This window comes from Anarhichas minor, unplaced genomic scaffold, assembly GCF_050575085.1.
Source record: "Anarhichas minor isolate MPS153535 unplaced genomic scaffold, ASM5057508v1 ptg000033l, whole genome shotgun sequence".
Classification (NCBI taxonomy): domain Eukaryota; kingdom Metazoa; phylum Chordata; class Actinopteri; order Perciformes; family Anarhichadidae; genus Anarhichas; species Anarhichas minor.
Window position 1 is genome coordinate 5,901,411 of NW_027466479.1, and position 24,347 is coordinate 5,925,757.

Sequence of the window (24,347 nt, forward strand, 5' to 3'; positions counted from 1 at the left end):
AGGGCCGTCCAGCCCGGGCCCTTCTTGCTTTGAGGTGACAGTGCTAGCCACTACACCACCGTGCAGCCCACATGTAATCGTATGAGCTACTATTTCAGTGACATGTAATCCGTCGGTTCCTTCAAACACACAATGTGCGTAGTTAAACATGTCCAAAACAGCCAGGATCAAGATCTTTGTGTACCTTGAATGAGGAGCATTTTCAGCACAGGGGTGCTGGTGTCCAGCAGGATGGTCTGGCCTTTAGTGATGACGGCAAACGAGCCCTTCTCAGGTGGAGACAGACCGCCCCACGTGAACCTGGACGACCACATGTCCACGTAGAAGAAGTCCGCGTTATCCTGAAGAAAGAGCCGAATAACAAACATGTGTTATAGAAACACGAGTCTCATCATATAAGGAACTGTGTTGTGAGTCAGATCGGGGGACGTGATCTCACCATCTTGGCGATGCCTCGGTCTCCGATGCTGAGTCTGACTTTGGTTTCCTGAGACTGTCGCTGAGAGTTGGTCACACAGATGACGTGTGTGCTGTTGGTGGACTGAACGTCACACACGGACCCCGCCACGGTCACGTTGACTTCATTTATGTCGGTGCTGTGGGGCGGGAAAGTGAGCGGTCAATAGATCCATGAATGAATTGATTATATTATACATTTTACTGTGGCATACACATATGTGTATAAAAGATACAATAACATACTTTACCTTAACATGATAACCCTGTATACGATAATGTACCATGCCTCAGTTAAATCGCACATGTATAGTAAGAATATATATAATTTTAAAGGATAATATAATACAATGGCATGCTAGATAATGACTGTAAAATAATAACATATAACTTACTTTAACATACTATATCATGCTACAATATATATAGTTTATATACCATACTAAAACATTATAATATACCACGTACTTTACCCGATATTATCATACAAAATAATATTATTTTACATTAAGCTATCATAGTATAATTTAATATTACAATTAATGATATACTATAATTAAATAGAATAGAGGGGAATATTTATGTTTATATTTATGTGTTACTACGGTGTCTTGTTATATAAAACTATATGATATAATGTTTCACATATAATTATGAATACATTTTTCTGCTCTTCATCATAATGTGCTTTTAATGGGCTGTATGTGCAGATAGAACTGTACATTGAAGCTTTATTCTTGGCACTATTTATAAACTAATTATATTAAAAGTATTCTTTTCGTATCGTTCAATTTCTAAAATCACTTTTTGCCAAAAACAAGAGAAGGTCTTTGCATTAAACCCAATGAAAGCAAAGACGTCCCCTGGGACACATTGTGTAACGTGAGTCGAGCGCCTGATTATTAACCAGCGGTCCGTAATCCGGGGGTGTGTCTCTCCATTGTGCTCTGTTCCTTCACTGCACCTGAAACCAGAGCCGGTGATTGTGAGCCGCGTGCCTCCGGCGGTGCCTCCTCTGCGCGGAGAGACATCGGTGATCACCGGCGTCAGCTGAGATTTATAGGCGTAGCCGTCTGATATGTTGACGGCGTCCAGCTGGTTGATGACGGCGACCACGCAGCTCACCTCCGACTGAGTGTCTGAGAGCAGACGGGACAGACGACAACAAAAGGGACAGGAAGAATCGAGATGCTTAAAAATAACAAGAAGCCTTCAGATGTCTTATCGGCCGTGACAAGTTATTTTCTTACACAACATGCCCCTGATTGCATTGACATTGTCTCCTGCCATGAAAGGCTGTCAACATTCCTCTTAGTACAGCTTAATGAGTCGAGAACTAAAAATATCGTGAACCGGCAGGAACACATTCTTTCCAAAAGAAAAACTTGAAAACCCTTCAACCCCTTAACCTTTACTAGAAAGATGGAAAGCTGTTGATGAGAACAAGCAAACTACAAAGTAAAAAAGCTGATACAAATTTGGGTTTTTTGGCACGTATAAAAGCGTAAGTTTGGTTTCAGAAATCAAGATGAAATTGGTCACTGTGCTACCCGTAATAATGTCAGTAAATAAATAACTACTTTGTACATCTCTTACTGCACTAACCCTACTACAAATCCCCACAAGGAGACTATCCTGGTGAAGTAAAGGACGCTGAACTAAACTTACCGTTGATGGACGGAGACTGGCAGTACAGACGGGACGATGTGGAAGCCTCTCGGCGAACTTCACACTCCTCCCCGCAGATCGTCACATTGGAGGTGTGCGGGTCGAACCCAGAACCCTCCACCGACAGCAGAGCGCCGCCGCCATAACTTCCTGAGTCACGGATGAGGGAGGAAGAATTGATCAATATCAGACTTGAATTGTGAGGAAGAAAAGGGAACTCGGAGTACGAGGATAAAGACAAACAAAATTCAAATGTACACACAAGCACGCAAACAAGAAATGGATTGGAATGGATACCCTCATTGGGCTGCACGCTGCTCAGCGTCAGCTCGTGCGTGAACATGACATCTGACTGGGCGTGACCTTTGACCTGGTGGTGCAGATCGACTGGGTACGCCCCCCCCGGGTTGTCTCCCGCAATGCACTAAATCTGCGCATCAGAGATGGTGGACAGGACACAGGGGACGTGGTTTATGGAGACGGAGACGTGCTGGGAGTCGTTGCCAAATCCTGAGCCTGTCAGCGTGACGGTCACGCCGCTCGGCCCTGTGGGAAATAAACCCAGGGGAAGGTTATCATAGACATTGGTGAACACATACGGTAAACACACACACACACAAATGCTCAGACGGATCCACTGATGTATGTGATACTTTAATTATGATGGCTTCATTGTTTTGATCAAAATTGTCGGGTGCAGAGGACCGTAGTTACCAGAGCTGGGGCTGATGGAGCTGATGACGGGAGTGTGGGCTGCGGAGTAGGTGAAGTTGAGCGGAGGGTACCGCACCGAGAAGACCTGGATGTCGGCGGTCACCAGCCCCTCGCCCCGAGGAGGCGTCAGGCAGCGGAGCAGGCCCGGCGTCACCTCCTGAACCTCGCAGGGCGAGCCACCGACCGTCACGCTGGTGTTCCCCGGAGCGAAGCCGTTTCCGGTGAAGACAAGAGGGGTTCCTCCAGCCAGGCTGCCCACGTCCGGGTTGAGGGTGGCTCGGGCACGGCTGCTCAGGGTGGCGGAACCGGATGCAAGGCCCTTGCTTCTCACAATCACTCTGACTGGGTGTTCTCCCGCGGGGAGGGCGTTTACCATCAGCGTAATGTTGCCGTCAGTCACGGCGGTGACCCCCAGCTCCGAGGTGCCGGCAAAGACCGCCACGTTGTCCAGGCTGCTGCCAAAGCCTGAGCCGAAGACGGTGACGGTGGTCGGGTCGCTGATGCTGTCGGGGGAAATACTGGAGACCGTGGGAGTGACAGAAGAAGAGTACTTGAAGGAGCAGTTCGAATGACAGGAACTTAGGATCCTGCCCGCGTGGAAGACGACATCACCGGCCTGCGGCTGAGAGGGAGCGGTGTCGCAGGTGATGTGAGTGTAATTGAGTGACACAACAGAGCACAGCTGGCCGGCCACAGTCACCTGTCCTCCGGAGAAGCCGGATCCGCGGACGCGGAGCCGCGTGTGGCCGTTGGGGCTGCCGACGGGAGGCGAGATGGAGTCGACCGCCGGCAGAACCACAAAGCGGCGGCCGAGCTCGTTCGGCACGGTGATGATGGCGCTGCCCAGGTTGTTGACTCTGACGGCTACGGGGAGAGCGAAGCCGATGGAAAGCTGGCTGTCGCCGCCGAGCCGACAGTTGATCTCAGAGTGAGAGCTGTTGATCACCTGGCAGGGCTGATCTCCCACCGTCACCTACAGGACACACAGACGCCAGAGTCAGACAGGTGAGAAAAACTCTCAGCAGCACAAAGATGATTGAACATTTCAATCCATTTGAGATTTAAATCCATTGAGATAGATAAGGCTGTAAAAGTCTCCTGCTAACCTCATTAGCGCAGGCGGTGTCGCTGAAGGCTGTGCCCTCAATGTGGATGACCTGGTGGTATGATCCCTGGTTGGGAGAGATGGAGTGGACTGTGGGGGTGGAGCAGGCGGAGGCGCTGAAGGAAATGGCGCCTGAGGTCACATTGGTCTCCGGGCACTGTGGGGAGGCGACGCACTGCGGGGCTGCTCTGGAGACGCGACGAGAACCTGAAGGGAGGGACAGTTTGATCCGTTGAATTGTTTTTGAGTTTCCTGTCTATCTTTAAATATCAAAAGATAAACTTATTCTACCCTGATCTGACTTGATTTGCATCCTCTTAAATATATCAAATAATAATAAATACACCTCTACTTTTTTATTTTACTTGATACTTTCAGTCTGTTCGGGACTCTATCTAAAATAATAAAGTAGGGGGAGACACATTTCTCTACACAGGTGGGGAGGAGTGGAGTAAAACCTGCTACTTCTCTGAACAGCTGATAAAATGGATGCTGAGTAAGTCAGCATAGTAAAACATCCTTTCCAGGACTGTTTTAATCCTTGGTCTGGTTTTTTAAATGATTTCTATGACTGTATTATATTGATGTTTATATGTTTTCATTAGGTGCATTAGTGTACAAACGGCATATTAGTAGCATATACATCTCCTTCCACTGCCTCCCTGACTACAGGGTCACAATGATAATAAGTCATGGGACTTCTAATTTTAGCACTTTATGCACATTTGTGGACTGTATTTTTAATATACCAAATCAGATCACGTTCTTAAGGAGCTCCCCGAGTATTATTTTTACTTTCACTGGAGGATCAAGCTGCAGACCGAGAACATCTCATCCACATCTATACGTTTACCTCCGGTCACGTGTATGGCCTCCATGCCTCCCACGCTGACAGAAACCCTGCTTCTCCTCTCCGCCCGGGCCTCGGCTTTCACGACTCCCTGCAGGCTCCTGCGGTTGGCGTCGTCTATGTAGCCGCTGCTGTAGTGGTACACACCGGGCGCAGTGAAGCGGTAGGCGAAAAACCCTGAGGGGGAGCGAGAGAGTTCATAAGTGCTGTACCCTATAGGACATCGAATCATAATGAAGCATTCTTGGACATGGTGTGCATTCGTCTCGACACATCACATTCCTCACGTCACATATCACAACATTACAACATCGCAGAGTGCAGACACAACAAGATTTTCATTTGAATGAGATCACGTTGATGTATTAATTAAGTGCAGCTGCAGCAGAATTTATGGGAAATTAACTAGAACTCAACCATCAATGTCCTTTTTCTTAATCCACTAAGAAAAGGGTGAACACAGACCAACGGACCATATTGCAATTCAAGAAAGTATGAGCTGCAATTACAGCTATTATTCAGGTCAGGAAACAGAGAATAACGTCTCTGTTTAGAGTCATAATGCTCTTTTTGAGCTCTCTTCTTGGATAGTTCTTGCTTGAAAAAGAGATTTTAATATCACTTTTATCTGATTAATCAAAGGAAAAGAAGAAGAGAACAAACCCAACATAAAGCCTCATAACTAAATAAAGCTTCCCGGCACACTGATGGTATCGAACAGTAAAATCAGGGCAGGTGACTCCGTATTCTACCTTTGGGTGTCTTGGTGTCTCCGCTGTAGAGTGGTCCCCCATCGTGGGTGGTTTCACTCGGGCTGGAAACACTAACGACCCCGTAAACGTCTTTCTGGAAGGCCGGTGCCTCCCAGCGCCACAATACCGTGTCTCCGACGAACACCGTCAGTGAGGCGGGATTCCACGCATACCCCTGTCCATAAGCTGGAACACACAAACAAATGTCAAGTCTGACAGACAAAATAACACACGGGAAAGGTTTCATTGTCTGAGATCGAGCAACATCTAATCAAAATACCTTGCGAGTGCAATTCTAAATGTGGCTAATTATGAAAAACTGGAGGTGGAACAGGTTTTGAAACCCACAGCTTCGTTGCTTGCAGCAGCTTTGGGAAACGTGATCCTCTTTCTGTTGTGTTCTGTTTCAGTCAACTCAGATTTAATGTGACACCTACAGAAAGGATCAAAACGTTAACCTACTGCTGTGAGATCCCTGGTTGGTGACGACGTGAGTCTTCTCCTCCGACTGCAACACACACTGCAGTTCGTTCTCTGAGGCGGCCTTCACTTCACACTTAACTCCTCCTGTCACATCGCAAACCAACACAAAACATGTGTGAGAACACATACGGAACCTGAAGCGGTCGCATTATCGTGCAGCTTTTCCATATTTGCGCGTGGTTACATCACTGTAGATTACCGCCAGCTAGTTCCCCCCTCAACCATTCATTTGATATCCAGTTCCACAGATGGAATCTTGTTGTTAAACACTGACAATGTTGAATGGTTTTTGGTGGGGACTGTTGGCGTGGTAATAAGTCTGTTTGATATAGCCGGGTCTCATTTCGCTTACCGACGGAGACTTTGTTGTCCGAGGTATTGTTGCTGAAACCAGACCCAGACACAGTCAGCATGGTTCCTCCCATCAAGGAGCCGATTTGTGGGGAGATGCTGTAGATTTCCAGGACGTATTCAATGGTGGCGTTCACACCGTTGCTATGAAACAAAAACAAACATTTCAATTAAGTCCCAAAATGAACCACGCCCTCTGGCTTGTGAGCAAATTGATTGTGTAGTATGATCTGTTTTGAAGTGTGTCATTAGTTGGAATGTGAAAATAGAAAATAGGAGGAGGATTTACCAGCCATAGTTGTTTCATTGGCCTTTAACTTGTGTACATTTTTAAAGACAGTCAAATGAGGTCAGCCTAAACCATTCCCTTTAATCAAACATAATACGTAATGCCATATCATTGTTCATTTATTGTGGGTTTTTAAAGGGGAACACATCCTAAATTTAGAATTCCAGTATGTTTTTTGCAGAACGTAGGAGAGTTCCATCTGTGATCATGAGCTACTCTCTCTCAGGTGAATTGCTCGGTGTCTGAAAAGTGTAGCCAATGCCAAAGTGTCTTAAACCTGCATTCTCTCTAATTGTCAGCAGGGGGCGACTCCTCTGGTTGCAAAAAGAAGTCAGATTGTATCGAAGTCTATGAGAAAATGACTCTACTTCTCTCTTGATTTATTACCTCAGTAAACATTGTAAACATGAGTTTATTACTATGATACACATACTGGGCATGTGGTGCATGGTATGTCATTCTGGAAGCAGTAAATTAATGTGAGACTGATTTTGTGAACTTACAGAATGTTTGTGTACGTTATGTTTTATTCTATTGCAGCGTTCTCAGTTATGAAACAGAACATGTACCTATATGATTAGAATCTCAGTTTCATAATTCATTGTCTATGGAGCAGCTCCACACTTTATAATCGATGACATCACAAGTTTGAGTTTTGGATTTGGGAGAGAGTTGTTCACGTTCACTAATGTTCTTTGGCTGTCTTGGACAATAGGAATAACATGTATGACTTTTGCAAATGGCCGTAGTTCCCTTTTAATGTTTCCCCACGTAAAAAACAACTGCTACACATGAAGTCATTTACATGAACTACGTTTTTTGTTTCGTCTCCAAGCATGCTGTACATACTATTCGATTTTTTGTTTGTGTGTGTTAAAAAATCCCAAAACATAACGGTATATTTCTGACAATATGACGCCTAAAGGTTTTTGATAAAAATCTTTATCTTCAGATCTACTCTGTACCCTTAAGCATTGTGTAAAAAAAGCTCTCTTGACGCCTTTCTGGCCTGCAGGAAAGAATTCACAGCTGCCGATACGACATTCTCTCGGTCGGTGCGTAACGGATGAACTGTTGCCCGGGTGAAAAGATCTTTCACGGTAGCTCTACCTTGTCTGTGGGTTGCCATTGTTTCCAAGCTGTACATCCACCTTGTGCGTGCCAGGCGGCAGCACGGGGAGACGACATGTGATGATTGTCGTCGTCCACTGCACCGTCACACACTCCTTCCCGCCCACGAACGCGACGCTGTCGTTGTCTCGGCCTCCCAGGTTCGAGCCCTGGATGGTGAGAACCTCATGTCCTACACAAAAGGCATCAAGAAAAGAGAAGAGAAACGTCAACAGATCTTTTCCACGGTGGAGCTTCTGTCACTCAAGTGCCAAGATAATTAGCACTTGTCTTCTGGTAAAGTGAGCACCACTGGTTATCCGACACCTTAACACGTAGTCTCGTTGTGTGGATGCTTCTGTGTTGTTTACTATAAATGTGTGGGAAGACGTGGTAGTCTGTCATGGTCAGATTCTTAAGGTTTAGTGAGTACAAAAGGAAAAAACAGAAAACCTGCAAGTCAACATCACAGGACACACAAGACCAGAACTAATGAGGTGACGGTGATGACATTGACAAAAGGTTGCGAGACATGACAGTGGAGTCACATGCCAACTCTGAACAGTGAAGCACAAACGTCTCGCTATCTCTATTCCCTTCAGACACGTATATAATTGGACTGGTACATTATGTTCCTCAACAACAGGATGTTGACTGTTAGTAACCTGTTCTGAATCATCTGGTTTCAGAGTACAGCATAATGTTCCCAACAATCAAGAAGTAATACAAAACATAGTCTTCCTGGCAGTAATTCACTTATGACAAATGTACAGTGCCTTTAGATAACTAGTGATTTGTTTTGCGAGAGAGAAAAAAGGCGTGGCATTGAAACACAATGAATACACATGAAATCTTTTTCTTTTCGTAAACAAAGAGAAAGCCGAGCACGTATGTCTGCTTCATTCACTAGAGCGATAGTATTACTATTGACCTTTCAGGACAAAACAAATCCTCCCCATTAAACCTCTCGTCTGGGTTTTGCCCATCTCAGTGACTCTTTATAATAGTCGTACCTCACTGAGTGGTATACAAATGCATGAATACAGTTCATAAAGGCCTCCCAAACTCACCAATCACAGTGGTACTGCTGGGACTCAGGCCTGAGATCCGGGCTGTCAGGTTGTTGTCGTAGGTGAAGGAGCTGCCGGCTGTCTGACTCATGTTTCCCACCATCACAGTGACGGTCTGTGATCCTGCAGTCCCCTGAAATAAGTAATGTAATCATTTATTAATTAAGAAATAAGTGCCTTATTCAGAGCTCAGGCTCTTTGCAAGGCTGGAAAATGACATGTCTAAATAATTTGTCAAAAAAACTTGCTTTCAAATGAAAATTTGTATTTATGTTCAATAAAACACCGTTTTAGCACAGTGTATAGTGTGTGCTTAGTGTGCTCTCTTTGAGTTGATGCAGGAAAATGTTTCTCCCTCATAAACAGCAGTTTGCCGCCTGTACACTTACTGCTGGCGTTCTGCATTTCAGCTCAGTGTCACTGGCACGAACCACGGTGCACTCGTCACTGCCGACAGTAACCGTGGTGTTCTGGCTGAAGCCGAAACCTGTCATCGTCAGCAGAGTGCCTCCTGGGAAAAAAACATATAAGAAGATAATGGTTATACACTATCGTATTCCAGAGAAAGTGATTCTGCTTTTGATTTTCTGATAAATAATAACACTTGTACAGATAGGTTTGAGTAAAGTCTGACCTGCCACGCTTCCAGAGAGCGGGGAGAAAGAGGAAACAATGAGCTTGTAGGTGAAGTGGAAGATGTTGCCTCCCGAGGAGCGTGCATCACCCAGAGAGGGGAAGCTCACCAACACGGGGTAAGTACCCGCGCTGGAGCTGCCGAGTCTGCACACCTGAGTGGTCGCTGAAATACCATTGTCAAAATGTGTTTTAACTCCTTTCATTAGATAATAAACAGCCGACTCATTTTAACGACAGGATACAGTGTTCACTCCTAAAATCGTCTTTCACTCACCGGTAATCTGTTCAACGTGGCACCGGGTCTTTCCCACAAGGATGGAGGCGTTTTCACTACTGAAGTCAGTCCCAGTGACAGTCAAAAGAGTCCCCACGCCATTAGATCCTGAAAAAGTCAGCGATATAGAACCCTCATCACCATCGCCATGATTTACATGAAGCGGACAATTCACTAAATCTTGACAGGATTTTTGTGAGTTTTTTTCTGTACTTGAAAATGCAATATATAGTATACTGGTTTGGTATTGAATGTTTTACACATAAAATAATTTAAACCTTCGATATAGAAGAACGCCAATTAGATATATATTAAGCCTTAAAAATCAATCAATAAGCAATAATGCTTCATGTTCAATGAATCAATAACATTTCAGAGACAGGACACCTTGAGATGGGCTGATTCCAGTCACAACTGGAGTCTTGTCCTCAGACCATTCATATCCACAGTCGCCAGAACACTTTGAGGGAATGCCGTTGATGTAAACCTCCACCTGCAAACACGGAAAATCACAAAATGTCAAGTTCAGGACCAAGTTTCACCACATAAAAAAAGACCCACTAGGCTGGGATAACCACTAACACAGGGGCCTAAGGTTGTGTTTCCCCAGAACATTTTGATTTCCTGCTGAATGTCTTTATTTATTCTACGGAAATCACAAAACTCAGGCGCCAAGTGACAAATAGCCCTAGTAGCCTGTGGGAGAGCACATCGTAATTATCTAATGTGACTTCACTCCAAAGATAATGCAAACAAGTTCGCTCAAATATCGGTAGAGACAATTCTGTCCCCCCAGATATCGGTATATAAATAACGGATGTGTCCCTACCGACCACATGCAAAACCTACGCCCTTGCACTTCCAGGTGAAATTACTGCTATAGCCATACAATAGAATATTAGAGGTCTTCAGCTGTCAGTCACTTCAGTACAAAGCAATTATTCAGTAGCATGCAATCATTTGATTCTATCCTGCCTGGAGGCACCTAATGTACAGATGCAGCTGCATAGTGCACCGCTACCAACAGAACCAGGACTTGTTCTGCAGACTTTATGGTAAGACACAACACACTTAACCAGCAGTGACCAAAACACACATTTGACAGACAGATGATGCTGAAACCCCAAACCAGATGTGCCCGAGGCTTTTTGAATCACGGTTGTACCTGTGGTTTGGTTTCCCGGACACGGAAGTAATCTCCTGTCAGGCTTCGCGTCAACAGACCTCCCTTCTTCTTCTCATACGCAAAAACAACTGCGTTTTGGCCGACGAGCGACGAGCCGACAACCTGCAATGACAATAAATCAGCGTTCAGAAAAAATGACAACATGTAGATATAAATGAAATTTGAGACACAAAAACTAAACAGAGCAATTCTCACCAATCAGCAAACAAGAATGGTCATCGTCAAGATGAGAGCATTTTGAAATGATATCAGAGGGAATATTAACCATATCTGGCTCGCATTATGAGAATGAATTTCAGAATGAAGTTTGGTAGTGAAGAACATAATTCAACACATATCTGATGAATATCTGTGTGATATTACTGCTGCGACTGCTACAGCTACTACTTCTGCAAATACAATCTTGATTATTGAAGATAACTTGTTAGTAACAAATAGATAACATTTTTGGGCAATGCATCGATATTAAAACATCGAACAATTGGCATTTGAATAAATCACCAAAGATCTAAAAAAAACACACAAAAAAAGACAAATCTACCAAAATAATGACGAAAGAAGAGTGTGACCTGGATCAGAGGCTGGTCTCCGGGTCTGGTGAGCCACTCGACCCTCCACTTGGGCTCTCTGCAGCTTCCCTGCCTCTTGACGCTGACCTCACCCATCCCCGCGATTCCCTGTAGAGCGTACTTCAGGTCCTCCTCGCTGATGTCCACCGACAGACCTGAGAACAAGCACCGGCTGTGTTAACACACACTCTATTACGTATGTCGTAGAAGCAGGCAGTGATGGGATTCAAGTACATCTACTCCAGCACTGTACTTTACTTTCATGTTCTTCTATACCTTCAGCTCGGCCTCCGTAGATCTCCACGTCGAAGGTGCCGTTCAGAGGAGGGGTGGCTCTGTGAGGGCGAGTGATCCTGACGGTGGCTGCTCCGTCCCGGAACTCAGCCGTGTCCTCGCTGCGGTTGGACATCTGTGGACACAAACTGCCGAATGAGGCAATGACGGCTTAACGTCAGATTTAGATGAAACATCTAATCAGGATGCCTCCTGGGCGCCTCCCACTGGAGGTTTTCCGGGCACGTCCAACTGGGAGGAGACCCCGGGGAAGACCCAGAACACGCTGGAGGGATTACATCTCCCAGCTGGCCTGGGAACACCTCGGGATCCTCCAGTATGAGCTGGAAAATGTTGCGGGGGAGAGGGAAGTCTGGGTCAGCCTGCTTGGCCTGCTGCCACCGTGACCCGACCCCAGATAAGCGGAGGAAAATGGATGGATGGATGGAACGGACACTACACCCTGTAGTCACACTTTTCCATACCAGCCATGATACACAGTTGTCAGTTAATCTGTTGACGATGACTGAACAGCATGCCGAGGCGTGAGACACACACAGGATCACTGTGGCGCCTCTCTGTACTCTTTAAGTCATATCACATGGCCGTGGGCTGTATTCATGAGTCACACTGCTGAAGATGACACCTGGCTTTTCTTGTGTTTGCTGTTTCAGAGAAACGCTATCGGGATAAATCCCACTAGTTCACGCTCGTATCGCCCTTTTTTGGACCGTGTTAACGGCACATCAGCACAGTTGCATCGCAGTAGAAAGGTTTGACTTCTAGAACTCAAGCCTTCTTTTGTGAAACGCAAGCCAGGCAGATTTACCCCGACTGAAGTAGAGGGGAAATCCCCATCTTCTCTTGTAACTCAACACATAACGTCGAGAAGTTTGGATCTCAACAGCGATAAAAACATTTATTTTCATGTGTGCGTTAGTGACAATTTGGAAACTAATACTGTCCTGTTCAGGGGGAAAATCTTGAGGCTCAAGTGAGGAGGTTGATGTTTTGGGGAGTGTCTGACTAACTGTCAGGTGGCTGCTCCTTTCTTACTCCACTTCAGCTTCACCCCAAGCTCCACACTCCCAGATTTAGGTTTCCTGGGTCTAAATATTAAGATGAACGGACAGCACAGTCTACACTGCTGCCCAAAGAACGAATACACAGCAGAAGAATGAGTCTTTAATATGACTCTGTTACATAAATTCAACATATCCGTTACCTGCAGGAAGCCAACTCCTAGCAGCGGGAACCCGAAGGCACAATCGACTGGTGTGGCTTTGATCTCGTAGCTGATCTGTGAAGCGGTCGACGTGTCTTTGGCAACAGCGATCACCTCGAAGGACCGGCCAGAGCTCTCAAAGGGCGGAGGCCTCCTGTTGTGGGGAACGGCTGGAAGAAAATAACGCACAGGAATATATTGAATGCAAAGAAACGTAATACGAAAAAAAACGTGCAGGAAAGACTATCAGGAATATAATCTGATTGCACTTCCAAACTTTGACATTGAACCCCAAATCAACCGTACCGTTTTCATCATTTGTGGCGGGATACTTCCCGATGTGAACAGCGTCTACGTAGAAATCCCCCCCGTCTTTGTAGAGGTTAAACTCCTTCAGATCGTAATTGCTTCCGATGTATTCCGTCTGCAGGGAGCTCTGCAGGTCCATGCATTTGTAACTCCATCTGTCAAGAGATAACCATGTCTAGAAGCCGCGACTTTGCTGAGAAGTTTGCACATAACTGAGAAATTAAAAGTGGCGTTTACTGACTTGTGCCCCTTAATGAAGATAGTGCTGATCTTTGCGGTCTCTGTCTGGGTTCTGCCTTGGCTGTCGCGGTAAGTGAACTTCATTCCAACTTCATCCTTCAACATCCCCTTGTATGCAAAGCAAAGCTGCACGGGGAACAGTAGGGAAAAAATAGTAGAGATCAATAACCTTTAGTACATTTATCAACCACTTTCTTGATTGCATCCATTTGTTTTCATTTACAGTATGAATTCTACCCATCTGTACAATAAATGAAGCCACTGTGTGTTTTACCGTGGGATGCTTGTCCAATGAGACCGATCCGTAGCTGCCACCAGACTCTTTGGTGTAAGTGTCCTTGAAGAGGACCTCGGCGTTCTTCAGCGACCACAGGCCGCAGAAAGCAGTGTTTTTCACCGGAGTGCCTTTTTGAGCACTGTTGAACTGGTGGGTGCAAGAAAACAGAAACCCGTGAGAACCCCAAATCAGATGCTCTGCAAAGATTTAACAATACTGAGCCGATTCACAGAAGTAAAAGGAGCACGAAAAATAGGTGAAACTCGTAGGGCGTGAACTCAACGTGCGAATGCTTGTCACATTTCTCCAAATAAGTTTGTTTTCTCTCTCACTTTAAAAAAACCGCACCGTTGATTTGTCCCCACTTACCTGAGAATTGTCACTTTCAAAGTCGTTGAAGTACTTCACATCAGTCCCTTCGGAGGTCAGGACCTCAGCGGGACACTCAGCTTTCATCGTGTCCTCCAGAGCCGACTGCACCTGTTCACGATGGCACAAGCCGGACGTTAGTATTGTTTCTACACTGTACAGGCAACAACCTCAGTCCAAAAAGAGAATCTATTTTGACAAATTGTTTCAGAAATGAAATGAGATCTTATTTAGTCATTGTCTCAAGGAGTAATGAGGCTTGTAGACGCTGACAGAGAGACACTCTCTATCAACACACCTCAGACTCGGTTGCATTGAATGCAATGGGCTTGGTGGGGATTCCCCCCCAGAGCAGAGTGAAGGTCTGCATGTTGCTTATCCCCTTTGTAACCTCGGCAACGGTGACGTTGGTGTCGGAGCCAAAAACTTCCCAGTGAAGAGGTTTGAAATCCCCTGCAGTCAAAAAAAAAAGTAGTTTATAGTATTAAGGTCAGCTCCACAAATGCATGTGAAAGAAGTGTGATAACCACTAACTACTTTTCTGTCTCTTCATACCTCTGTCAGAATCGAATGTGACCAGGTAGTTCGATCCTCGGCTGTCGACCTGTTTGGTGACCTGGACCGTGTCGGGTTTGATGGTCCAAAGGCTGTTCAACGATGCCTCCACCACATCAGCCGAGGCCGTAACTGGGATCGGTCCTTAAAAAACAAGGAACAAACACGAAGCTTGTGAACAAACATAACGGCTGGACATACTGCACTGTGGATTTATTAGAGTAGAGCAACAGGTTGAGGGTTTTCCTTTAGTGGCTACCAATGCTAAACATGTATGCAGTCGCGTGCCATTACGAATCATACCATGGCGAAGGCATGACCCGCCCTACTCTGCCTCTGATTGGCTAGTGTTCGTTGCCATCGTTGGTTGGGTCGGTAAGGTTTTGGCATGATGAGTATGATCGGTGAGGGTTGGTAAGAATATCAGGGTAGAGTAGGGCGGGTCATAGCTTTTCGCCACATTGTGTTTCGTAATATCACTGCAATCGGGATATTTTAAGGTTTTTAACGTGCAAGAAACCAATTTAACAATTTATTTCTTAAAGGAATCAATTGTACAACACATTACCTGTCTTTGCGTCTCTGTAGCCCAGGCTGAAGAAGGTGCTCCCACAAAGATGGCTGGCACAGCCGCTGCTGACGGTGACCTTCTGGACCTCTTTGACTGCGGTGACATTGCTGGGCCAGGAGTCAAAGGTCACCACCTGGGTAACAGTGAGAGGGAGAGCATGTGAGGTACAGAAGAGAGAAAAGGGTGTTTTTGTTGTACCCACCTTGCCTCAACCTCTTATATTCACCTCTTCCTCATTTCCAACATTCTCCAAAATGACTTTTAACAAATCCCGCAGATTTGTTAAAAGTCATAAACAATGGTGCTAGCAGTAATGCTAGCTGGCTGTCCTGCTGTGGCTACAGACATCGGTGTCTGTGGCTCCAAAAAAATTGGAAAGCCAGAAACAATCAGAAATAATAAGACCTAACCTCTTAGAGGACTGACTGAAACCAGTTCATGCTAAATTGTCATTAGCTGCTTTCAACAGAAATGTTTAAAGGGGGATTTTAAAGAACATCCAAGTGTATCTTAGTTTATTACTCAGTAATGACAAAAGGAAACTGTGAAGATGTAAAATACAGTTAATTTATGTTTATTTCACTGTTAAAATTAATAGTTTGACATTTTGGGAAATATGCTTATTCACAGATAACTACTGCGCTAGCTTAGCATAAAGACTGGAGCAGTGACTTCCTTGGATACAGCCAGCTAGCTTTCCCCTCTGTTTTACGGTCTTTATGCTAAGCTAAGCTGCCGATCGGTCTTCATATCTAACTGGGCAAGGAAACATCTAACCATTCCTTTAAAGGGAAGCTGAGAAGATAAACTTGATGTGCTGTGTTTAACAGAAGCTACAGGTACGTACCTGTTCCTCATCGAACACGTCATATTTAACCACGATATTCTGAACCTCATTGACCGCGTCGTCCGTCTGGTCTTCTGTAAAGGGACTCTCCTCTTGGAACAAGGCAACGTTGACACTCGCACCACCGCTATATTGTTGATGCAGAATTTCCATGTAGTAGCTACAGAAAAAATAATGTTTTTAAGTGATGAGACACGGTGTGCTATGAATTAATGATTAGTCATTTTTTAAAGAGGTAATAAGAGCCATTAGAATCATGTACTTACTAATTTCCTTGCTTTAGAGGCAGTACTGCAGACTTTTGAGATTCCATTTTCGTGAAATCGGAGACATACCTTGTCTGGTACGCAACTTTAACCTAAAGTTAAAGGGGAGATATGAATATTTCATCACAACATAATCTTTGATTGCTTCATAGGAGGATTTATTTTGATGATAACAGCAGGTGTGCTTCACCTTGTCTTCTGGGCGGCTGGAGTTGCTGAGGTAGAGCTCACATCGGTCGTCACAGTGCAGGTACATGGTGTAGTTGGCGCTGGCTGGTGGGACAAAAAAGCCTCTGGATCGTGAGCTGAAATAATTGTGTTCCCTCGGATAGACGCGGGGCATGGAGTCGACCCACTCCGCCCAGTATCCAGTCGTGTTCTCATTGTAGCTCTGAATGTCAGTCAGGTATCTGGGTCTTGTCTTGTTCCACACCTCCATCTTCAAGCCTCTTCCACCTGGATTTAGAGGAGGTGCATGTGACGAAATGGGAAATAAATGATGGTGCATCAAAGTCAGAGCTCAGCAGATTAATCAATAAGCAAACCAACAGAAACTGAAAACAGGAACAGTTGGATCATCCGTTTTCAGTCTTTTTTCAGGGAAAACAACACTAAAGATTCACTGATTTCAGCTGCTCCAATGTGTGATTGTGCTGCTTTTCATTGACATATATGATAGTGAACTGAATATCTCTGGGTTTTTGTTGGTCTGACAAAATTAAACATGTGGAGACACCACTTTCTCTGAAATTATATTGGAAATTGTTCACTATTTTCTGACATTTTATAGACAAAGAAGTTAATCCATGAATCGAAGAAATAATCAGCAGGACTTAATGTTAGTTGCATCTCTTATTCAACAGATGGGTGTCAAGCTGTGTAGCCATTAGACAGCAGAAATGGCCACACAAGGACCAAGGTACCTTTTTGGCTTCTTTTGCAATTCTTTGCAGAATCCAACGTGAACTGTTTGAGCGCTCTTTTGCATGCTGCATACTTCAAATGAAAACCTTTGAATCACCTGAGCGCTGTTCTGAAACTCATCTTACTCTTGAAATGATATAAAAAGGAGAGCAGCTAAGTTGACTGAAGTTTATCTTGTTTTAGAAATCCAAAACCGGCGTCTGTATCAGCTGTTCACATCAGCTCTACGAAAGGTGTTACGTATGATGTATGATCAAAAAGATGTGCTCTAGTCACAGTCAGATAACAGGTTATCTGTTCACAGTACTCTGCACATCAAAGCGCTCCATTCTGTCACAACTGTGATGAGAGATGGTGACAACGAGATCACCGTCTTCTGTTGTCGAGCAGGACAAAGCGCTTTAGATTCCTCCAGTGATGGAGATGTCAACTGGTGTTCATGCTTCGTTCGGACAATGACACGGCACAACGGTGGAACGAATGTGGCGAATGTAGCGTCACGGCCAAAAGACAAACGGAGGAGGCGGGTCCTCACCTGGGTAGACTGTCATGTTGTTCATCTCGTGCTTGGCGGTCCTGCACGTGATTCTGTCGTCAGACACAGTCTGGATTTCACAAGGCAGGCCTGAAGAAAGAAACAAAATAAAAATCACGGGAACAGTTAAAATATTCTTATTATCTACTCATATCCTGTGTTACCACCTCATTTATATACCTTGGTCGCATTGATGCATTTCTTCCTTATTACAATTTGAATACAAACCTGATGATGAATATTATGTGAAAAGACTTTGTGTACTGTCAGTTGATACTGTATCATCTGCATTCTATATCTGGTATACGGTCTGTTGCGTCTCTGAGCTTTCAGAAGATTCTTCTCTCTACCGCGCGACAACCCTGCTGTTTACTTCTGTTTGCCGCACAGTTTCTGTTTGCGGTGAAAGGGATTATCACCATCGCACGACTTGAGGCCCCACCAACGGATCAGGTTTTGTTTTGGCTCAGATGCATCTATGCGACACTTTGCACCGCGTGACAACAATATCAGAAAAGTCGGCATGTTGTTGGAAACCGGCCACAGCTGATTACCTCCAACATGAACTCGTGCTGGCCGGTCAGTTTGGTCAAAGAAGCGGCCGTAGATGGTCAACAGGGTTCCGCCCATGACACTGCCCGCCGACGGCGAGACTCCTGTCACCTCTGAACAGGAGACACGACACACATTTCACTGTCGTAAGAATAAATACGACACAGGAAGTACTTTGTTGTGAACATCTTTGTGTGTATCGTACCTGCAAAGGTCTGAAACATGGAGAGCTTGCCCAAAGCTGAAACCCTGAACAGCTTCTTGTCCGATAAACTCCTAAAGATATGAAAGAAATGAATCAATATTCTCACAGTTGTTCGTACAATAAAATTGGTGTTGATTAAAACAATCAATGGCCAAGAAGTCAAACTTAAGGAGCTGTTTCTATCTCAATATCCGTGCAGGTTGAATCAAACCTAGAGGTCTTTCTGAAACCATAAAGGTATTCAAATGTTAGCTGACGTGACAAAGAAAAGACTTTCTGTAACAATGCTTTACCTTCCAAATTCATCATCTAGAATGTAAGTCAAGTTGTGATGTCCTGTTGGAAATAAAAGATAATTATTAAAGGACAGTTTATACAGTCTCAAAATGGACCTTTTTTATTTTTTAAGGCGAGATCTAAACTACACATTCATGTGTTTATTTCACTACTTTGTCTGCTTGCGTCTGTAGATTTCTCCTATTTACCAAAAATTACCATTAGAGAATGCCTCATTTGCATATTTAAACATAATATTTCAGAAAACTTATTATACAAAAAAGAATTGTCTTAATGTGAGTAATCAGCTGGTGAAGTTTCATGGTGATATCTATCAGTTCATTATTGTACTCTATTCACCTGTAGTGTTTACAACATAGTTATATAAAAACACATCTTTAGGCCGTTTTCTCAGAATGAGTTTTTTTTTACTCTGATCCATTAATCTCCACTTCAGCAGCTCTTACATACACCAAACTTTACAGTTTCATTCCGTTCTATATTCTGAAGGTTTTTACAGAGGGGTTTGTTCAGATATCGGTCATAGCCTGATTTATACAACTTTTATTACCAAAATCATGTACAAAATGGATTTTTTTTTTTATGGCTGTTGACAGTATTTTCTAATTTATGGAGTGATACAAATGAGATATCCAAAATTCCCTCTAGAGAAAACATTTGACTCTAATATGTCAACAAAATGAAACAAGAATTTTCAACCTGGCTTTGTCCAATGTTCAGGTTTCTGTTCTAGAAATGTATGCAAATTAGCACATTAATAAGATAATGCCTCATTTGAGTATTTAAACATAACATATCAGAAGAAAAAATAATTTTCCTAATGTAAAAAACCAACTGGGTAAGTTTCATGGTGATATCTATTAGTAGAAGTAGTGTCTCCCCTTAAATATGATATGTATTCAGAGCGTCTGTAATCGAGAACAAAACCAGCTTACCAACGTACGTCCCCGTCATCTTGCAGCTCATGTGTCCCCACTGAGAAGACTCGGAGTCCAGTCGTAGGTTATATCTTCAGGAAATATTTGACAAACTTGTAACAGTGTTTAAATTGTTTCTTCCGTCAGTTTTATTTAACATAACCTTGTCACAGTTCAGTTCAGCTCCTGCTGTTTCTGGAAGTTTGTAATAAAAGCCAAAGATCCCTGGAATCTTGTGTGTTGCATTTGGGTCCGTATACAACCGGTTACAAACCTCATCCCACAAAAGACTTCTCAGCTGTGAGACACGCCTAGACTTGAATGTGTGTGTTTGTTGTCCATAGAGTAGCAGTCTACATCTACTGCGTACAAACTACTTACAGTTCGTCTGACTCCGGTTTGAGCAGCTCGCATGGCATCCCTCCCATGTAGGCTCTGCAACAAACGAGACCGTATTCACTGACCGCTCACAAGACGAGTGTCTAGTTTACATTTCAAAGTATACATCTTCCTGTTTGAAAGGTAGTTGAGCAGATAAAGTTATTTTGTAACTTGTAAAACATGTGAGTTTTGGTTGGGATCATTTCAACTGTTTTTATTGTGTGACTATGTTATTTTAGCATCTACCGGTGGGTCGCTCTGCCTTCTTTTATTCAACATTAACAGGATACCACCATAAAGCTGCCATAAAAATGGCCCTTGTTTAAAAACTGGAGTGCTTGGGTGAGACAAAATGCTTAACTTTTTATTTTCATACCTCAGAAACCTGACGTTGAGGCCGTTGGAGCTCTTGTCGGTGTTGCTCCCGTACACATCGGTGAAGATCAGTCCTCGTATTGTCACCAAGCTGCCTGCGGGGGTTTTGGAGGTGGGTTTTAATATAAAGTTGAGTGGATGAACTCAGCCTGAGAACTGTAGAAGTAAAGAACTGTGTACCTGGGGGCCCGCTGGCTGGATACAGAGAGAGTATAGTAGGCGTGCGATACCGAACAGACTGAGAAAAGTTGGAATGAAGGAAAAGAAAAAAAACATTAGGATCCAAAACATGACTGCAAGGTCAGTCAACTTGACCGTGAAGGGGCTCCCTGTTGCGTCGGCTGCAAACTTACTTGGAAGCTGCATTGGTATGCTTTGAGCGCGCCTCTGCACACACTGGCATCAGGAATGGGAACACCGTCCACGCTGACTCGGGCCGTGTATTTACCATGCGGCATGGCTCTGTGATGGACGGATGAGTCGTTTTAGATATACATGCATGAAGTATACTCACTTAAAAGCCCCCTTCAGCCTAGAAGCTACCTGGTGTAACACGCGATCCGGCTGCCGTGCGTCGAGTCTCTCTCCACATCACAGGGGACGGACAGGGTGTCGGACACCAGGAGCACGCGGTTGCCAAAATTGTCATCTTTTGGATTCAGCTGGAACTGTTTCTCCTGGGCAAAACCTGCATACGGGTTCATGTCAAATGTTTGTTTGTTTTTTCTGGATAAAGGAGTCAACAAGCAGAGGGATCCTAATCCGGAAAACATAAGACATCATGCCCAGTGAGCACCAACCTGCATTTCAACGTTTATTTCTGGTTAAACTGGTTGAAATTGGATCTGAACGTCGAAGACCTATTTTCTTTTCAACCAGCTAAAATGTGGTTACAATATCAACGTGTCTCGCAACACCAATTTGTTTTAAAATATTGATATTGAATATTGAACTTTGAAACATGCACTGTCTCTGGAAACTGCACGGGATTTGAGGAGCAAAAGTGAACGAGCTGACTGAATAAACGTGAGGCTTCATGCTAACGACATACTCTAAGTACTTGAACTACTGGATTACAATATTGCAAACCAAAATATGCACCATTAGTATCATTTTATGCTCACCATGCGGGCGAGGCTGCTAGCTTGTAGTGTTAGCATGTTAGCTTGTAGCTACAGCAGCATGGATGAACAGTAAACAAACGTGTTAGTTAATGTTGGAGACTCTTTATGGAGTGTCACTGTAGCCCAACGTTATTAAATAGAGTATTTAGGACATTTTACATGTAAAATACACGACAGAGTGGGGCTGTACACAGTTTAAATGGCGAGGACGCGAGTAAAACAAAGTAATGTACAAATAAGAAGACGGTCAAAACATTGTTGTTTGGCTTACAGCAATATACAAAAAATTGTGTATACTGTGTAATATCCATGTCAGCAGCTTTCCGTTGAAAATACTATGGTCTCCAGTGAAAAGACGTTCAAAACTGGTCTGAAAGTGAAAATGTTTTTCTAATACTTGTTTTATTTACAGATGTCCACCTTGAAAATATGGCAGACCTTCTGAAACCGGCTCCTGTCTGCTCCGACTTTTAGAAAAGGAAATGGAGATTGTGTTTGTTATATTTATATCGTTGCTTAATAAATACAAATTAATTGTTGTCTGTCACTTGGTCTTTGTCCTGTAAGTGGTTACTATTAAGTATTTAATTGCTACATATTGAACTGTGAGCATTTGAAGACGTTTATTAAACTGTCACCTTTAGACCAGATTTCACCAGGAGGTGCGATATTGGCTTTCAACTGGTGGATGTGGTTTCTCAGTAAACCTCTAAAATGATGATATGCTATTATTAGCACAATGTAGAGGACAGAAAATTGTAGTCTTGAAAATCCCGTTGAAATCTAGTCTAAGCAGTGAACGTTCAATCAACGTCTATAAATAGTCGGTGAAAAAACGTTCACGTTCGAACCAATTTTCAACGGAAAAACTCTCACTGGTGACGGGGGCAATTAGCTCAAGTTTTAGATTAGGAGTTGACTTGTCAGTTCAGAAACTATCTACAGGTGCATGGTAACATACAAGATTACAAAAAATGTAATGTTCACACTTATAAAGATGAAATTAGGTTTAAAGCCAGATGTCAGCACCATCACTCTTGATTCAAACGGTACAGTAACGTCTCTTACCGCTTCCTGTAATCATGAGTCGTGTTGCTCCATTCGAGCTGCCTCGATGTGGAGTTACGTAGTCAACACGTTGAGCACCTGAAATACACAAATATAATTATATTTATTAATAATACATAGTAACCCCCCCCCCCCCCCCCCTTTCAGTGTAGTGGGCGAGCAGTGACAGTTATGAAAAAATGTCCGCATATAAAAAGGCGCCAACAAGACCGACGGAACTCTATTAAAAAAAAAAAGCTAATTTTATGAACTTCCATAAATATGGTACTTTGTGACCGGTTACTCACTACAGCAGCACCAGAAGGCGAGGAGGAGAGCCGCCCTCTTCATCTGGGAATACATCGCGGAGATTTCCGAGGTACCACTGCTGCTTCACCCGCAGTGTGCTATGGTGGTGTCGCCCTTAGTTACGTTTAACACCAAAAGTGCCGTTATAGAATAGTCGGTACAGGCCTCCACGTGAGGCAGAACTGGCCGTATTTCAAGGCTCTTTTGATAGATACATTTGATGAGTAACAGGGAAGTGAAACTGCCCAGAAAACGCCCAAAGTGGTCAGTGATACAGGTCATAGTGATGGGAAATAATTCAATTCAAATGTATTCGTAGCACCGCATGTCGGAAGTGCTTTGTGTGAAAACAAAACGACAAATAGACAGCAAAAATGTGCGACTAAACAGACATCCATACACAAATACACATACAAGTACACTTACATACACACATACATTATATAACAAGCGTGCTGTACACATTGTGCTGTTAATAAAGAAAAACACGGATGCAATGAAGATGTGTAATCAATGACAAATAGAATTTATTGAAAAGAAAATATAGTTTTTTTTAAAGCAGCAAAAACATCTAAACTTCTTATCTCCATGTTGTTACAGAGTGGAGTTAAGCACCTATTACACATGTTTTACAATAGGAAATCTATATCTGGATCCCACACCCTGAGAATAACCATATCAAACAGACATTTAGATATAATACAACAAAGGAAAGAAACAGAAACACAGTCTTTGCAGAGGGGAGGGGTGGGTGCTTTGGCTTTTTGCCTTGGTTAACTGAGTTTTGAAAAACCATACCCCTATCCGTATTCTTTTGTTTAATTCGAAGTGAAAATTTAGCCCGGAAAAAGAAAAGCCAGCTATGTGCACGATATATTTATATATATCTTTTTATTCAGCAGACTTGTTTGTGCCAAGGTGTTGAGGTATCCTTCATAAAAACCCTCTCAGCCTCACAGAACTATCTAGCAAATGGGGACGCAGTCCGAGCAGTAGGCCACAGCGTAGATGACGCTGACCAGACACAGACTGCCGGCAGACACGGCGGTGCTGGAGCTGAAGACGCTGTTGTCGGTGATGCACTGCGGCCCGTCTGTGGACGGGGTGGTCGGGGTGGACGGGGGCATCTGGGTGGTCGGATTGTTTTTGACGGAGAAGGCACGAGACTTTGCGCCCCACTCCTTCAGGGTGAAGACCATGGTCAGGTTCTCACCTGCAGGGAGAGAGTCAGCGAGG

General features: G+C 43.9%; 2 protein-coding genes across 2 annotated transcripts in view; both read right to left on the reverse strand.

Moving 5' to 3' along the window:
• LOC142965355 (fibrocystin-L-like) overlaps positions 1-23,268 on the reverse strand; it is a 40,553-nt gene extending 17,285 nt beyond the window's left edge. Inside the window, 43 exon segments of the mRNA XM_076106272.1 lie at positions 185-341; positions 440-596; positions 1,421-1,595; positions 2,125-2,274; positions 2,422-2,670; positions 2,839-3,811; positions 3,945-4,150; positions 4,797-4,970; positions 5,546-5,731; positions 6,008-6,112; positions 6,381-6,523; positions 7,779-7,971; positions 8,849-8,981; positions 9,238-9,359; positions 9,483-9,647; positions 9,759-9,866; positions 10,146-10,251; positions 10,924-11,046; positions 11,514-11,668; positions 11,790-11,922; positions 13,012-13,181; positions 13,318-13,475; positions 13,562-13,686; positions 13,835-13,984; positions 14,207-14,317; positions 14,505-14,659; positions 14,762-14,905; positions 15,330-15,465; positions 16,180-16,339; positions 16,446-16,537; positions 16,636-16,901; positions 17,905-17,994; positions 18,459-18,569; positions 18,662-18,732; positions 18,955-18,997; positions 19,894-19,967; positions 20,257-20,310; positions 20,633-20,726; positions 20,812-20,869; positions 20,985-21,093; positions 21,175-21,319; positions 22,824-22,901; positions 23,111-23,268. Coding sequence (XP_075962387.1) covers positions 185-341; positions 440-596; positions 1,421-1,595; positions 2,125-2,274; positions 2,422-2,670; positions 2,839-3,811; positions 3,945-4,150; positions 4,797-4,970; positions 5,546-5,731; positions 6,008-6,112; positions 6,381-6,523; positions 7,779-7,971; positions 8,849-8,981; positions 9,238-9,359; positions 9,483-9,647; positions 9,759-9,866; positions 10,146-10,251; positions 10,924-11,046; positions 11,514-11,668; positions 11,790-11,922; positions 13,012-13,181; positions 13,318-13,475; positions 13,562-13,686; positions 13,835-13,984; positions 14,207-14,317; positions 14,505-14,659; positions 14,762-14,905; positions 15,330-15,465; positions 16,180-16,339; positions 16,446-16,537; positions 16,636-16,901; positions 17,905-17,994; positions 18,459-18,569; positions 18,662-18,732; positions 18,955-18,997; positions 19,894-19,967; positions 20,257-20,310; positions 20,633-20,726; positions 20,812-20,869; positions 20,985-21,093; positions 21,175-21,319; positions 22,824-22,901; positions 23,111-23,165 — 6,562 coding nt within the window. The 5' untranslated portion in view covers positions 23,166-23,268.
• Positions 23,269-23,678: 410 nt separating this feature from the next.
• LOC142965185 (fibrocystin-L-like) overlaps positions 23,679-24,347 on the reverse strand; it is a 40,132-nt gene continuing 39,463 nt past the window's right edge. The window contains exon 75 of the mRNA XM_076105984.1: positions 23,679-24,324. Within this exon, the coding sequence (XP_075962099.1) occupies positions 24,077-24,324 (248 nt within the window). The 3' untranslated portion in view covers positions 23,679-24,076. The remainder of the gene's footprint in view (positions 24,325-24,347) is intronic.